Genomic DNA, 14,211 nt, shown 5'->3' on the forward strand with positions numbered 1-14,211 from the left:
TAAGGCACATAACATTAATAAAAGTTAAAGTAAACTACATACCATGTGTATTTATATATGTCAGATACAGTGAGTCTTTTTACTAGCTGTTGGCACTTAACATACAACCCAGAGTGAGAATAGATCACCCAGGGTGAGAATAGATGGCCTAGGGATTTTCCGGTCTTAAATTCTTTATAAAACCTATGGGTTTCCATTTTCACATTTCACCTGCTTTCTTATTAATAAAAAGTTGTCCCCAAAAGCTAAGTCAAAATAATAAAATAATAACAATAATAATACCTGGATAGTAGCCCCTTCTAGGACAGAGCACACATAATGTGTAATAAACATAGAAACACTCACCTCCTGTAACTCCTACCCCCACCCTCCCCCTCTCCCCCCCCTCCCCAAAAAAAGGCAGAAAGATAATTTTTGAACACATCAGCCTGACTGATTTATATCGTAAAGAAAATGAAGGACTGAAAATACATTCCTTTGCAGAATTATCTTCACTAGAAAACTGAATTCATAGTGAATTCAGATTGCAGTAATAATTCTTCAAGGAGCTGCTATACTTTTTTCTCCTAAGTGATAGAAAGTAGTGTTGGTCTAAATAAAAATTGACACTTCCTAAAAGGTACAGCACTACAGATATGTTCACAAATTACTTCTCTCAAAACTTAAAGTAACCACATCAGTCATCAGATGTTAAATCAGATATGAAGCTGTCTACATAAGTATCTACCCTATGAAAAATACCAATTCACATTTACATATTTTTTATAGAAAGCACAAATCATTTACATTCAGTAACTCCAGTATTACCATTATTTCTGGCTTCCAGAGACTTACTAGGAAGATAAATAATTGCACTGACAATTATTTGACCTTGTCAGTATACAGGCCATGTTTTATGAGGTTATTCTCCTCTAATATCAATACATCAGTATGCAAGGCACACACAGGCAAATTGCTAATGTACTTGTACAGAAGCTAGGCAAAATCTGCCGTATAAACCTATTCATCATTCAGTGAACATCAACTATCTGGGTTGGTATAGCTGTAGCTGTATCTTCTGCTAGCGCTGGGTGTTGAGAGCACGGTAAACTACTCTGTAAAAAGGTAATAAACGAATGCAGAGACTTTGCTTAATCTTTCCTATGTGTTTTTCAGAAGACCAGCAAGCACATCTATCATTCAGTTACAACTGCCATTTCCAAACACATAAAGAGGGATACTAATTTAGAAGTATCAATCTGCATACTCTGAGACCACCTCTTCTTTAAATGTGCTTCTCATTCCCCTGTTAAAGTCAGTCTTTTTGGAGAACAAATTCCCAAGGACAGTACACATTTTGGATCATCCATTAGATTTCCTTTTCCAAATTCATTGATTTCCATATACCCTTTTCAGTTTCAGTACCTGGCATTTTACGACTATAGTATATTAAAGTTTGTTTCTCAAGGCATTCCCAGAAACCAGAGGCAAGCTCCTCTCCCGTCAGCTTTCTTGAGTGAAAGAAAAATTCTTGTGCCTACAGCCAAAACTCCCATGTCATTCTTCCCTACTTACCTGTTTAAAGAATTTGGGTTGGAGCATAGCATTCTCATTAGTACTATAGCTCATATGTGAAACGGTAAACCACATCATAGCTAATAAAATGAATTACACAAGAGAACAAAAAATAATACTAATATGATTTATTCATAAACATCTATTTGCTAGTCAAAAATAATTATCATTATTCCTATATTTTTCTTCCTGCAGAGTGCAAAAACATGTCAGTTTCCACTGAGACTCACTAACAGTACATTTTCAGCTGTAAACCTGTGTTACGGCATATACCAAAAGTCATTTTAAAACCACCTCACAGTCTCACTTGATACAGTTAGAAGTCATCAAAAGTCTTAACTGTTCTAAACAAATGATCCACCTTCATATTTCTCATAACGTAGGACACTGAATCGAAACATTCCCATATATCTAGACTGATCTGCAACACGCTGAAAAGGTAAGGTATTTATGAACCTGGCAAGCTCCATTGCAAACTGCAAATGTTCAGAATTTTACAAAATTATACTACTTCTGTAGCAAAGGAAGTTTAAATGTAAGCAATTCATTACACTCGAAGCTTGTATCAGTCACTACAAAAAATGCATTACAGTGGGGAAAAAAAGTTGTACTTTACAAGATGAAGGAAGAAGTGAAGATTTAACAGCTTACCCCTTCTGCCTTCTCCTCTGTGTTAGCCAGCATTTCCTGCAGGGCTCGTACTGACAGAGACTGCTCAAGCACAAAGGTGCAGATGGACAAATCAGGCGGCACATTCTAGATGGAACAAAAATGTAAGATCACATTAGTGACAGGTCTGCTGAACCTTGAATTTCTCTAAATTTCAGCAAATACAAGAGATCTGCTGTATCTGAGGCCAGCATCACATCCTGGGCTGCATCAGCTAATACCAGCCAGCAAGTCAGAAGCAATTCTTCCCCTCTGAGGTGCTGTATCCTGTTTGGGTCCTCCTGACATGAGACAGACACCAGCAAGCTGCACTGAGTTCCACAGAGGATCACCAAGACAGTCATAGTTGTAGGACCCATACCAAAAGGAGAGGCTGAGGAAGCTTGAATGGAAGGAAAGGGGACTCTTGCAGATCTTTGCCAGTCTATGGGTGTTTATAGGGAAAATGGAGCCAAACTCTTCTTGGAGATGTTCATGAAAGGAAAAGGAGCAGAGAAAGAAGATGTACCAAAGAAAATTACAATTAGATATTAGGGGAAGAAAAAAATTCATCCTGAGAGTAGAAAACATTGTCAAAGGCCATTTCAACCCACAGTGGCATTCAAAACTTATCTGAGAAAGTTCCAAAAACAGTCTTAACTAACTTCAGAGCTCAAATAATTAGTCATTTATATTCCTCAGCTTAGAAGGTTACCTGCGCTGATCAGGGGGCAGGACCTCTCCAAGATTCATTTCAACCCAATTTGTTTGCATGATTGCACCAGAGAGGCACTGTTATTGTATAATGGAAGTAAGATAAGAAGAAACACATTTCTATCTTTAGAAATCTTTTAGAAGGCAGACAGTAGTGAATGCAAATCACAACATAGACAACAGCAGAAATTGAGAACAAGATAACAGTGAAAATATTGAAAACTCAACCACTAGGTGGTTGACAAGGTAGGTAGGTAAACAAGCACCACTTTGTATGTCTGCAAGCCTCTCACTTCAGATGTTTGCTGAACTCAAAAGATCTTCCTCAGAAGAGGAAGCCTTAATTATTTTCTTCATTTTTGCTTCTTTTTTTTTGTTCTCCTATTTTTTCTCAGCCACTAAATAAGTTAGACTGTGGAGACAATATTCAATCTTTGAGCTACTGGTAGTCGCAAGATTTCATCCTTATGATGGTTTCCAGGTCAAAATGAATTTTCTGTAGCAGAAACATAAGTCACTGAGTGTCAAGGCTAAACCACTGTCTTCACAACCTTTCAGGATTGTATGCTTCTCCATATTCTATTCTACCTGGGCTAAAACAGGAGTCTTGTAAAATCCTATAAAATAAAAACAGGCTCTTGTGGTTAGGAAAAAAAAAAAAAAAATACTATTCAAAGCCTAATCATCCAGACAAACATAGAAATTACTACTAAAATTCTAACAGGCTTGTAATGCGGGAATGCCCAAGTTACAAAAGAACAAAGGAAAAAATTAGACTGTATGTATCAGGGACTAAAGTTGTAAACATGCACATTTATTCAAACTGTGCAGTTTGAAGAAGCCTCTTCCAAAGCCTTTAACACAAAACTGTAAAAGGTAATTCTAAATGTAATTCCATTCCTTTATACATATATATATATATACATATATATATAATTACAAAAAGAAAAAAAAAGTTTATTTAAATTACTTGGTTTATTTATATTAACTGCAGCTTCTTCGGTTGTAGTTCATTTGTCCTAACTTTACAGCAATTTAAGTCTGTTTAGTAATTAATAAACATTTCCTTACCTTCCACTATTTATATTTCAGTAAAAAAAAAATTTAAAACAAAGCTTAAATTTAGTCACATCAAAAACATTAAAAATCACCCTCTTTTGCATGGGAGTTCTACTTATTCATTCAGTGATACTTGTACATAAAATCTTTTTAATCTGACTCTTCCAGGAATCAGGTCCCAGCTTACTTTTAAGTGTTCTTGTTGCCATTCTTTTTTTTTAGTGTTTACTTAGATATCTTAACAGTCCTCTCAATAATAGCAGTAAGACAACAGACAACTCATCAGATTAATAAGAACTACCTTAATCCCATGTTTTACGAAGTGGGAAAGAGGACATTCAAACTTTGCAGGTTACAGTGTGTTGTTTCTGCTCAATAAACGTGAATACAACTCTCCATTGCAGAAAGTCTCCCAGAAATTAACAGTGTAACGGCCCAGCTCACCTCAAGTTCTCCTTGGTGAGAACTGATCGACAAGGTTTAAAAACATACTGCTCAGAAATGAGCCAGGGCTCTATTTTCTGTAAGTGTTTGGTTTTAATTTATACACTGTAGCAATGCTCCTGTTATTGCTATCATTTACAGTAAGATTTTTCCTGGCATAATATGCATCTCACATAAAATTCCATAAACTACTAACTTTCCCTACATCTTATATCTGCTAAAAGATGGAAAAATCCTCCATCGTTGCACTCAGTGATCAAACCATCACAACCAGGCCACTCCCCCTTCATCAATTCCATTCTCCTTTACATTCAACAAAGCCACAAGCATTAAATCTGAGAAATGAAGTCCCAGAGAACATTTTGCCGCTAGCCTCCTGGCAGGTAACACACACTTTGAACAGCCAGAGAGCAATAAAGGAAAAGCATATTAAATTGTTTTGCTTTAATGAAGTGAAAGAGGCACCTTCTTATAGTCTAGCAAAATGTTAGAGACGGTTCCTTTTTCCCCAGGCAAGGAGCAGTGCCTCAGCTCTACTGTAAGCACACCCAGCCACATTGTGGCCCCTCAGGAGCAACATGGACACATATCTTCCAAGATCTCAGGGCTGATGCACTTACTGACACTTGCAGTGAGCACATGAATCATACTTCTCCTGTCTGGCAGCTCCCCACCCACAACCTCTCTATGGAGGATCCAAGGCATGGCTGCATTCTGCATACAGTAATTACAGTACAGGCCTAGCTGGGACAGAAGCACCACATGTGGAACTGACAACATATTTAATATAAAGGCATGCTGTGGTGCATATTGCTGCCTAACATTTCTGATAGAGAAAATATCTTCATAAAAATCATGCAGACTTCGTTTCCAGTCCTGAAAGTGACCACACAGTATAACGACTGCAATGGGAAGCTATAGTAACAAAGTTGCAGTAACAGGCTTTACTCAGATGCGCAGACAAGATTAATGACTAATTAAGTAATTAAGTACTTTGCTTTATAATTTCTTTGATAGACTATAAATACACCGTCAAATTATCAAAAGATTTAAAATATTTTGGTGTGTGTCGAGCAATCAGGCACTGATGCATGCTTTTAATGAATACCAAAGCAACCTGTAACCAGCTGGAAATTTTCAGCAGTTTAATAATAATAATTAATCATTAATTTTGAGTAGAAAATAATGCAAACTGAAAACATGATCAAATGAAAAGAGATCAACAGATATAAATAAGCATACTGATAAACATTTACATTGTCATCCTCTTCTTCTATCTTCTTTATCAAGCAAACAGCTTGATAAAAAATAAGTTATGAAACAAACTAGGAACTCAATTCAAAAGTAGAGTCGGGACAGCTAGAAGAAAAATAATTAATATTAACTGTTTCTATTGACACTTCATCTCTGCATGTAGCAGCACCTTACAATCTGAAAAACTAAAAAAAATAGTAAAATAATCCTCACATTAAATGTTTAAAGCTTTTATATTACTGAAGTAATTACTAGATTATTTAGAGAATTTTAGATTTCTTTATTCTTCCTGTGTACACTCATTTTCCATACTAATATTTGCTTAGTAAATTGTGTTTTCCTCCATGGAAGGTAGATTTGCAAATTAGATAATCATAACCTTTATTAAAAAGGTGTTATATGCGAAGCTTGTGAAATGCTATTTTAAGATATTTGTAACTGTAGTCCAACCCACAAATGAATCATGGATGCTGGATGCCTTCAATTATGCACTTTTCCAGATTTCAGTGAATTAGCATTTACAAGCAAAATATAGTATGATGACTAAAAAACTAAGAGGCTGTTTTAAAATGCAGTCTCCCTACCATTACCATGAGCACCACACAATGCTAACCCAGAATAACATATGACTTGCTCATAAAATATGGTACATACAATCCTGCAAATGTAAACAGAATTTCTGCCACATGAAGATTAGTACAGAACTGAAGAATATTATATATTGTCAGCAAACATGATTCCATCCCTAGAAATAAGCAACGTTACTTTCAGCTTTATTTCTTTACCTAGTTATTTGAAAATTTCCAAGTTGCTTTTCTAGGTTCATAGCTGCTTTTATTTCTACTCTGACCTCAATAGTCATCATCACCCTTCAATAAAATCATTAGTATTTCATGAGATGGATGAGAAGAAAATCATTTTGCAATGACATATTACATCTGTGAGGCTGAATTGAACAAATTTAATCTACTGAGATTTCATATAAATAAAAAAAAGTAAATTCATAGCAGGAATTATTATCTTCAACATGCTGCATGCTTTCCAAGTCTCCCATCAAAAGCAACCTACATCTTTTCTCTCAAATTAACCATTCTGTATCGTCAAGTTTTCAAGGCTGTCTTCAACTGACATATAATACGTAACCAACAAGCAATGTTGTTCTCAAAGATAGCCACGTGCTTTTTCATTGCAATTTATTGTCTCTACCAAATTTAATTATTCTAAAATTACTCTACTTAAAGGCAAAAAGCTCCAAACAGTATGCAGGAAAGAAGTTCAACTGAACTGTCAGTGAATTTAACAGACACTTCTTGCACAGGAAGAATACACTGCGTAAGTAGTCACAAAGAAAGACTTGTGTATTTGTGTTCCTAGGAAGAGCTTTCAAATAATGAAATTATTGAGAAATAATTACAAGGATTAAAAATCAATATTTGTATAGCAATACTACAGGTGTTTTTAATTAGCTAACCAATTTCATCATTCTCTTCCATGGCTTTGATAAGGTAACTTTTAATGAAGTAGCCTCTGGCATGAAAGAATAGGATGAAGCTTTTTTTTCAATTCCATATGCATAGCTGATCACAGTAACAACTGAGCTTGTTTTGTACACAATGGGCACTCAAATGATTTCTTAGCAGATCCTCTTAGACTTATAAGGAATAGTATGTTTGCTTTCTATGACCTCCATCTATTCTTCTCATGAAGTCCCTATACTCTATATTTTTCTTTTTAACTAGCTCTCCCATAGTAATCAAAATATCACAGAGCTTTGGCACTTTTCCTCATATGCACAGAAACAACTTGTCCCTGCTGTGTCTGTTAATGATCAGTACACACCTTGATGGTTTTAATGTTTGCTGAACTATCCCAAGCAATTCATCCTATGTAACCTAAAGACATTTGAATGATGGCTGTGAAGATTTTTATTCATATTTCCCTGGATAATTGCCTTATTTATCACAAGGTGCAAACACTGAACTGTGCAACTAGAACTGACACTCAGAGAAGTGCCAAGAAAACCTCAAACTCCTTACTAGCTGTTAGCATTAAAAGACATACAGATGTGAGACAAAAGTAGAGTTTACAGGATTGTTAAGAGAAGATTTTATCAGGCTCTTGAAATCAGCCTAGTGACATTCAAATTATATATTTATTTTAATGGTGTTTAAGAAGCCAGTTCTCATAGAAAGGCAATGTTTTTTATGGATGACATCTCTGTAAACATTTCAAGAAAAGAGTACAAATACCTGGAAACTTAATGTATTCTTTATAACTAGTTGGGAGTTAAGACAGGACCTAAGGAGCAAAATCCAAAAAGCACTCCAAGAACTCATCATATTTGCAAGATTATCTTCCTGTGAGACATGAAGAGCTGTCCCACTCAGTTAAGAAAAACTTTTGCTTCAGCCCTTCCAGCTCACCCAGCTATCCAGCCAGCAAGCAGAGGTAGCAAAGAAGTAGACCCACACAACCCTGCTTTATCAAATACTTCTGCTGAAGCACAGGGAACTATAAAACTTCTTTTAGCCTGTAAAGGGTATTTGGAAGAGCCATGACAAAAAAAGAGAGAGAGAAAGCACATCTTAAGCTAATTAATTGTAAGAAATATTACATAGGATGGGAATATGCAACTATACATCATATGTGATTTCCCATAGCATTTTGCCTGTCCTCCAGGTATTGGCTAAGTGTTGATTCCCATGAGAGAACATGGACCGGAGGTGTCAAAGTGGTTTGTTGTCAGCATCAAGTCCACCACTTATACCCATGGACTTTTAAACAAACAGCAAACGTCCAAAAATTATCATGGAAAATTAAGTAAAATCCAGGAAAAGCATCCCAAACTCTGACCTTCTGCGTTTATGCACACCGTTTGAACATGCAATTATTTGTTACTGTCTGGTGACTTTATTTTTCTTAAATACTAAAAAGAGATAATGCACTTTTGCTTAAGAAATTAAAGTTATGCCCGTGTTTGTTTATCCCAACACTTCTGCCACCATTTAGAGAGTTATGAAATCCTACTAGTATTTTATTAACACAGTATTTGACTTTTAAGCATGAAGGCAAAAAACATTCAACTTCTCATCCCTTTCAAATTGCTCAGTTTCCTCCTTTCAATCCAGAGTATCGATAAACTAGCACCCTGAATTGAATGGTGCAATTACTCTCTTGGTAGCAAGTTATGGCATCCATCGGCGTGAAAGGACAAATATTTCTCCTCAGTTTTCATGGGAAAGTCACATGGCAGAAAGACAAGAGTCTTGCAGATCAGCACATAAAAAACAGATGGCTGGCTACTCTTTTGTTTCACTCATTTTCCCAAAAGCATTTCAAGCATTCAGTATTGGTTGCATAGCCAACTTGACACTTCTAGTTTACACACTTGTCTAAAGGGCTTGAAATAAGCATTTGTACTTTCATGTGTTCTTAGCCTGAAGAGTAAGGAATCTTACTGTCTGTTAATTATTTCTGATTTTCAGATTCTCAACCAAATATCAGCACAATTAAAACCTGCTTTGCTACTGTTCCACTTATGCAACCAAAAAACATGCTGCTGTAAAGCCCATCAGAGAATATATTTGAATGCATCATAATGTCAGCTAGGCAAGACAATGCAGCAAGCTTCGAGATGCTGTGGTCATGCTCACATTGGACATCTACTGCCTGTGCCTGTCCTCGAACAAGAAACATATACAACAAATGAGAACTCCCATCAAAAGAAGTCCAAATATTCCGGCTTTCTTCTTTAATTACTTTATTAACCTTTCTAGGGCTTACAATTTATTGTAAAATTAGAATGATGTGGTGGAAAAAATAATCTGCTTCCAACCTTCAGTGCTTATTCTATACAGGTTGACCAAGAAATTATCCAGATAATTAAGAGTTGGAAGACTTCAATACTATTTGGAAACAGATAAAGCCAGCATGCAATTATAAGATAACTTCTTTTTCATAGGAAAAGTACTAAAAAGAGCAGGATTCTGAAACTAAATCTTAGCGAACTGATAAGTCTTTAGCAGCTTGCAAAACACTCACTAAATCAATTACAGGATTGCACACCACATATCTGACCTTCTTACATTATGTTTCTATTTTCATAGCAGTATCTCTGCTGAGATTGCCCAGCTTAATATCTGCTTTTTATGTATTCATCCTCAAAAAATGAGAGGCTTGAAAATTTAGCAGAAATATATAGTCATAAAGGGAAACTGATTTAATGGGATCTTCAGATCTTATTCACTCTATGTCACAAGTTGAATTCCATACATCTCTACATTAAATAAAAACACCCACCATGCACACCACCCTCATCACGTTTCTGTAAATACTTCAATACTATTGTTTTGTGGTTTTTTTCTAATAAGAGATAAACACTGAAGTAAGTCACAAATTAAATTTTAGACTAAAGTTACAACTCATGATTTGTTTCTGAAATTTCAGAAACCACACAGCTTTGGTTTACTTTTCTTGTTGGATATTTTATGTTCCAAACAGCCTGAAAAATATATCAAGAGAATTAAAAGTAAAAAGAGCATTTGAAATTTGTCTTGTATTGATTAGCTGATAACAGATACAATGTATGCAACCATTATCATACATACTATGTTTTTATACAGTGGAATCACTTGGAATATTAAGATCATCTAATTCTTAACTGTAAAATTAATCAGATTGTGTCTTTCAGTTTTTGTGGTTGTTTTTTTGTTTTGGTTTGGTTTTTTAATAAATCTTCAATATTTCTGAAATATAAAAGAAAAAAGTGCACGCAAAATACAGTACTAATAAAGCATCTGATATGCCCCTAGAAGTCACATGCTGAAGGATGGTTAAGAAAAGCAGGGGTCCGTATTAGGAATTCGCAAAAATATAAGTCTAGGACAATAGCTGATGTCCATTACACGTATTTGACCTCAGACTGGTACTCTGCCCTTGATATCTAGCTACGATTCATATGCAGCACTACTGCTTGCATTAAAGTGGACCACAACCCATTATAAATAGAAAATATTCTTCAGGACGTGAGAGGAAATTTTTAACTGGCTTAAAAATTCTGCTGGTTCCCCTAATTACCATATGTCTCCTGTAATATTTTCTATGCTGTCTCTTCAATAATGCAACAGTAACATTGCATGGCCAAAGACATTAGGGAGAAAAACATCTTTATTTACTCCTATTTACCAAATCCTTAAAGCAAAGTTGATTGCAGTTTTACGGCTCCCTCAGTAGTTACTTCTCCTAACGCTTTAAATGATCTCATCCTAGGAACAGTCAGCATTTAAAAAATTTAGCAAGAATGAGCTCCTTGGGTTTTCTTTTGCTTACTTCTTTTCCCCAGGCTCCTGAAGAATGAGTAGAATACTGCTTCACCAAATGCCAGGAAAAGACTGCATGAGCAAGTAAGCACAGGAAACTGATATGAAATTTACACTGTATTTCTTAAAGTCAAGAACGTTCATGAGTTTTATATAGTGTGAGAGAGACTGTAGATTTAATATCCAAATTTACAGATAATAAATTCAATAAATAGATTTTTCTGAACTTGCAGGCAACTAGCACCACAACCTCTTCCATCCCTGCACATTTTTATTGTTTAAAAGATCCACTTAAAACAGGGTAGCATGAATGATTTTATCAAGATCTCTGCTATTACAATGAATCATTAATATCCTACTGAAAAATTTATTGTGATGAATAATACATTCAAAATGATGAGACAGAAAATGAAGCATTACTCTGCAATGTACCGGGGAACCAAAGGGATGTTATGGAAGTTGTCAAGCTAAAAAAAACATCACTCCTGGAACTAAATCTTTCTAGATGCCATTTCGAATGCTTTACCTTTATTTCATCCTCTCCCCAAATATTTTTATTGTAATTGAAGAAAAAGCAAACACATTAAGAAACATTCCTGCAATGTTTCTTCCCATTCTAAAGTTATTAAGTCCAGGAATAACCTTTTGGTCACTAAACCAGCTCTTATCCTAAAGTGACACTTCTCTGTATTCTTTGAAATTTATTTGAGCATGCATAATTGTGAAATACAAACCCTCGTTATGCCTTTTTTTAAATTTATTTATTTTTTTCCAAAATACTTTATCTGTTGCATATACAGCAGAGTTAGCAGGATTGGGTAATAAACTGATTAAACAGCTTTGATACTTGCAACATTACTCTACTAGGTTAGGGAGTTAGAAGGGCTTAAAGTAATAATAAAGTCAATGTAAATGGTTTAGAATGAAAACTTACACAAGCAGAATAATGACTCTTTCCTGTGGCCTAAAAAATTAGCATAACCAAACATGCCTTTCTATTGCAGAACCTAACAGTTGCACTGCAGTACTCTACTGAGTTCTGGCAAACAAAATAGCAAGCACACTGATAAGGTGGACTTCTGATGCTAAACAAAAATCACAGCACTAGGATACAGGCAAAGAGCTGTCATGAAGAGTTGATTCAATTTTGAAAGGGAATGAAATATGCATTACACAATTGATAGATTTGTTTTGTCCATTCTGGTATACAGATTTTTTTATAGTAAATCAAAGCTGGCAACATTACAAACATTCTTGCTCCAAGAACAACATATAAAATAGTAAGCAGTACCTTAGAATTTGATGTGGATTCCAAAAAGCAAAGCCTGTTGCCAAATCCTTCTGCAGCAAGACACAATTTCTGTTGCTCCTTGTGAACTGTTGCAGTGCACTGCAGAACCACTTCATCATCCTTCCAAAATAAAAACAAACCATACGGAACAGTGGTTATACTTCTGACATGGGAAAGCATGTACAAATTTACCCATGATTACAAGTAGAATTGAATCTCAGCATATTTTAATTCTCTGATTAGAGAAAGTGGGCAAAACAATGAAAATAATTGTAATTCCTATACATGAGTTTTTTCTGTTTTCCTATCATTGTAATAAAAAACAGTAAGTATAAAATATAAATGTTAAAGCAATAAATCTTCGCAGCGATTTAGTCATAGAAGATGTTAAATCCTGATAGATATATATAAATTCTATTTATATTCCAGTTTCATAATGAAATATATCCACAAGCTGGAGAATCCCTTTTCAGAAACAACATTGTACTTCCATAGACAGAGACTGACAGCAGAGCAAGACTACCACATTTACTACATAAATTTCTATCAGTTTAATTATGTACCACCTATTCTTGTTCTTTCTTTTTTTAAAGGAAGTTTGGAATGAGTTCTACACAGCCTACCTGCAAAAATCACTGACAGCTTCAAAAGTATAATTCAGTTTTGAATTAAGTCTCTGACAAACTTAATTTTATTTAACCATCTAATACACCATAACCTTGCGTGTTCAAGCTGACTGCAACACAATTACACACTATCACCACACACACATACATTATGTAGACAACAATTGCTGAAGGACTAAGAAAAAGAATAGAGCAACTGCTAAATTCCCTGAAGCACAAATATTCCCAATTTGTTTTCCTAACATTTTTTCTTCTTTTGCGTTACAGTAAAACACGTTAATAATAAAGGCAAATTATATGGAATACAGCATATTTAAAAGAATAGGAGTTTGGAAGAAAGGGCAAGGGCAGAGAGCTAAAAGCCCTTCAGATGTTAGCATGGACTGACAGAACATTCTATTATTCTTATTCCGCTGAATACTCATCACTTTGATACACATCTGCCAGTTTCCTCCATGGAAACTGGAAAATTTGATATTATTTCCACAGTAATTTGCTAAAACCACAGCAGCCTTCATTACTAAGCTCAAAGATGCTGCCTTTTTGTTTTGCTGTTTTCAGATACAGGAAAAATGGGATCAAAAGAGTAAGAGAAATTAAGTGCCAGTAACCACAAGTTCTGTGTAGAAAGTGGTGCTGTCATTTATTATCAGATGTGGAAGATATTTACTATAACAGCAAGATAGTCTAGAGACTGATATATCTCCACTTACTTCAAATAAGAAGAAGTCCCCCCTGAAAAGCTACCCACTTAGCGTAGGTACTTCATTGGATGGCTCTTTCAACCATTCCCATTTTTCTCCTGGTCTGGATTTGAACTTCTTCAAACCACGCTTCAGAACCTGGAAGTACAGTCGTCTCCATTCCACAAATGGAAAGTAAGGAGCAAGGATGATTGCCTACCCAAAGTAACAGAGTTTGCTGAAGGGATAGCAGAATCATTACTTAGATTTCTAAACTGACAATCTGAGTCAGAAAGCTATTCTCCCACCCAAGCACCATCTTGGTTAAAATCCATTAATTTTAGTAAATCCTTCAGTCTCGGCCAATACATCAGTTCATAATTTTAAGGATCCCATATCTTCCAGCAAAAAGGCATTCTGCTGCTTGCAATAAGTCAGATATCTGCACTAACTCAAACAGCATGAGCTTTTGATCATCACACAACTATGTTTGTCATTTTGATTCTCAGAGACGTTTTGAACAAGTAGCTAGATTCTGTGTATATTACAAAACCCTAATAGTTTTCAGACATCCAGTTTTGAAAAGCAAGGAGAGTCGCTGAAGAAAGAACAGCTCCTAT

General features: G+C 35.3%; 1 protein-coding gene across 12 annotated transcripts in view; it reads right to left on the minus strand.

Moving 5' to 3' along the window:
- RYR2 (ryanodine receptor 2) overlaps nt 1-14,211 on the minus strand; it is a 298,055-nt gene that overhangs the window by 202,645 nt on the left and 81,199 nt on the right. For all 12 annotated transcript variants that reach the window (XR_014944723.1, XR_014944724.1, XM_085543326.1 and 9 more), the window contains exons 2-3: nt 12,283-12,402; nt 2,206-2,310 (exon numbers count right to left, since the gene is read on the minus strand). Coding sequence is in view for 10 of the 12 variants with exons in the window: in XM_085543326.1 (XP_085399452.1) it covers nt 2,206-2,310; nt 12,283-12,402 (225 nt within the window). In the remaining 2 variants the exon portion in view is untranslated. The remainder of the gene's footprint in view (nt 1-2,205; nt 2,311-12,282; nt 12,403-14,211) is intronic.

This window comes from Coturnix japonica, chromosome 3 (genome assembly GCF_054131305.1).
Source record: "Coturnix japonica strain WE chromosome 3, WE-NBRP24, whole genome shotgun sequence".
Taxonomy (NCBI): Eukaryota; Metazoa; Chordata; class Aves; order Galliformes; family Phasianidae; genus Coturnix; species Coturnix japonica.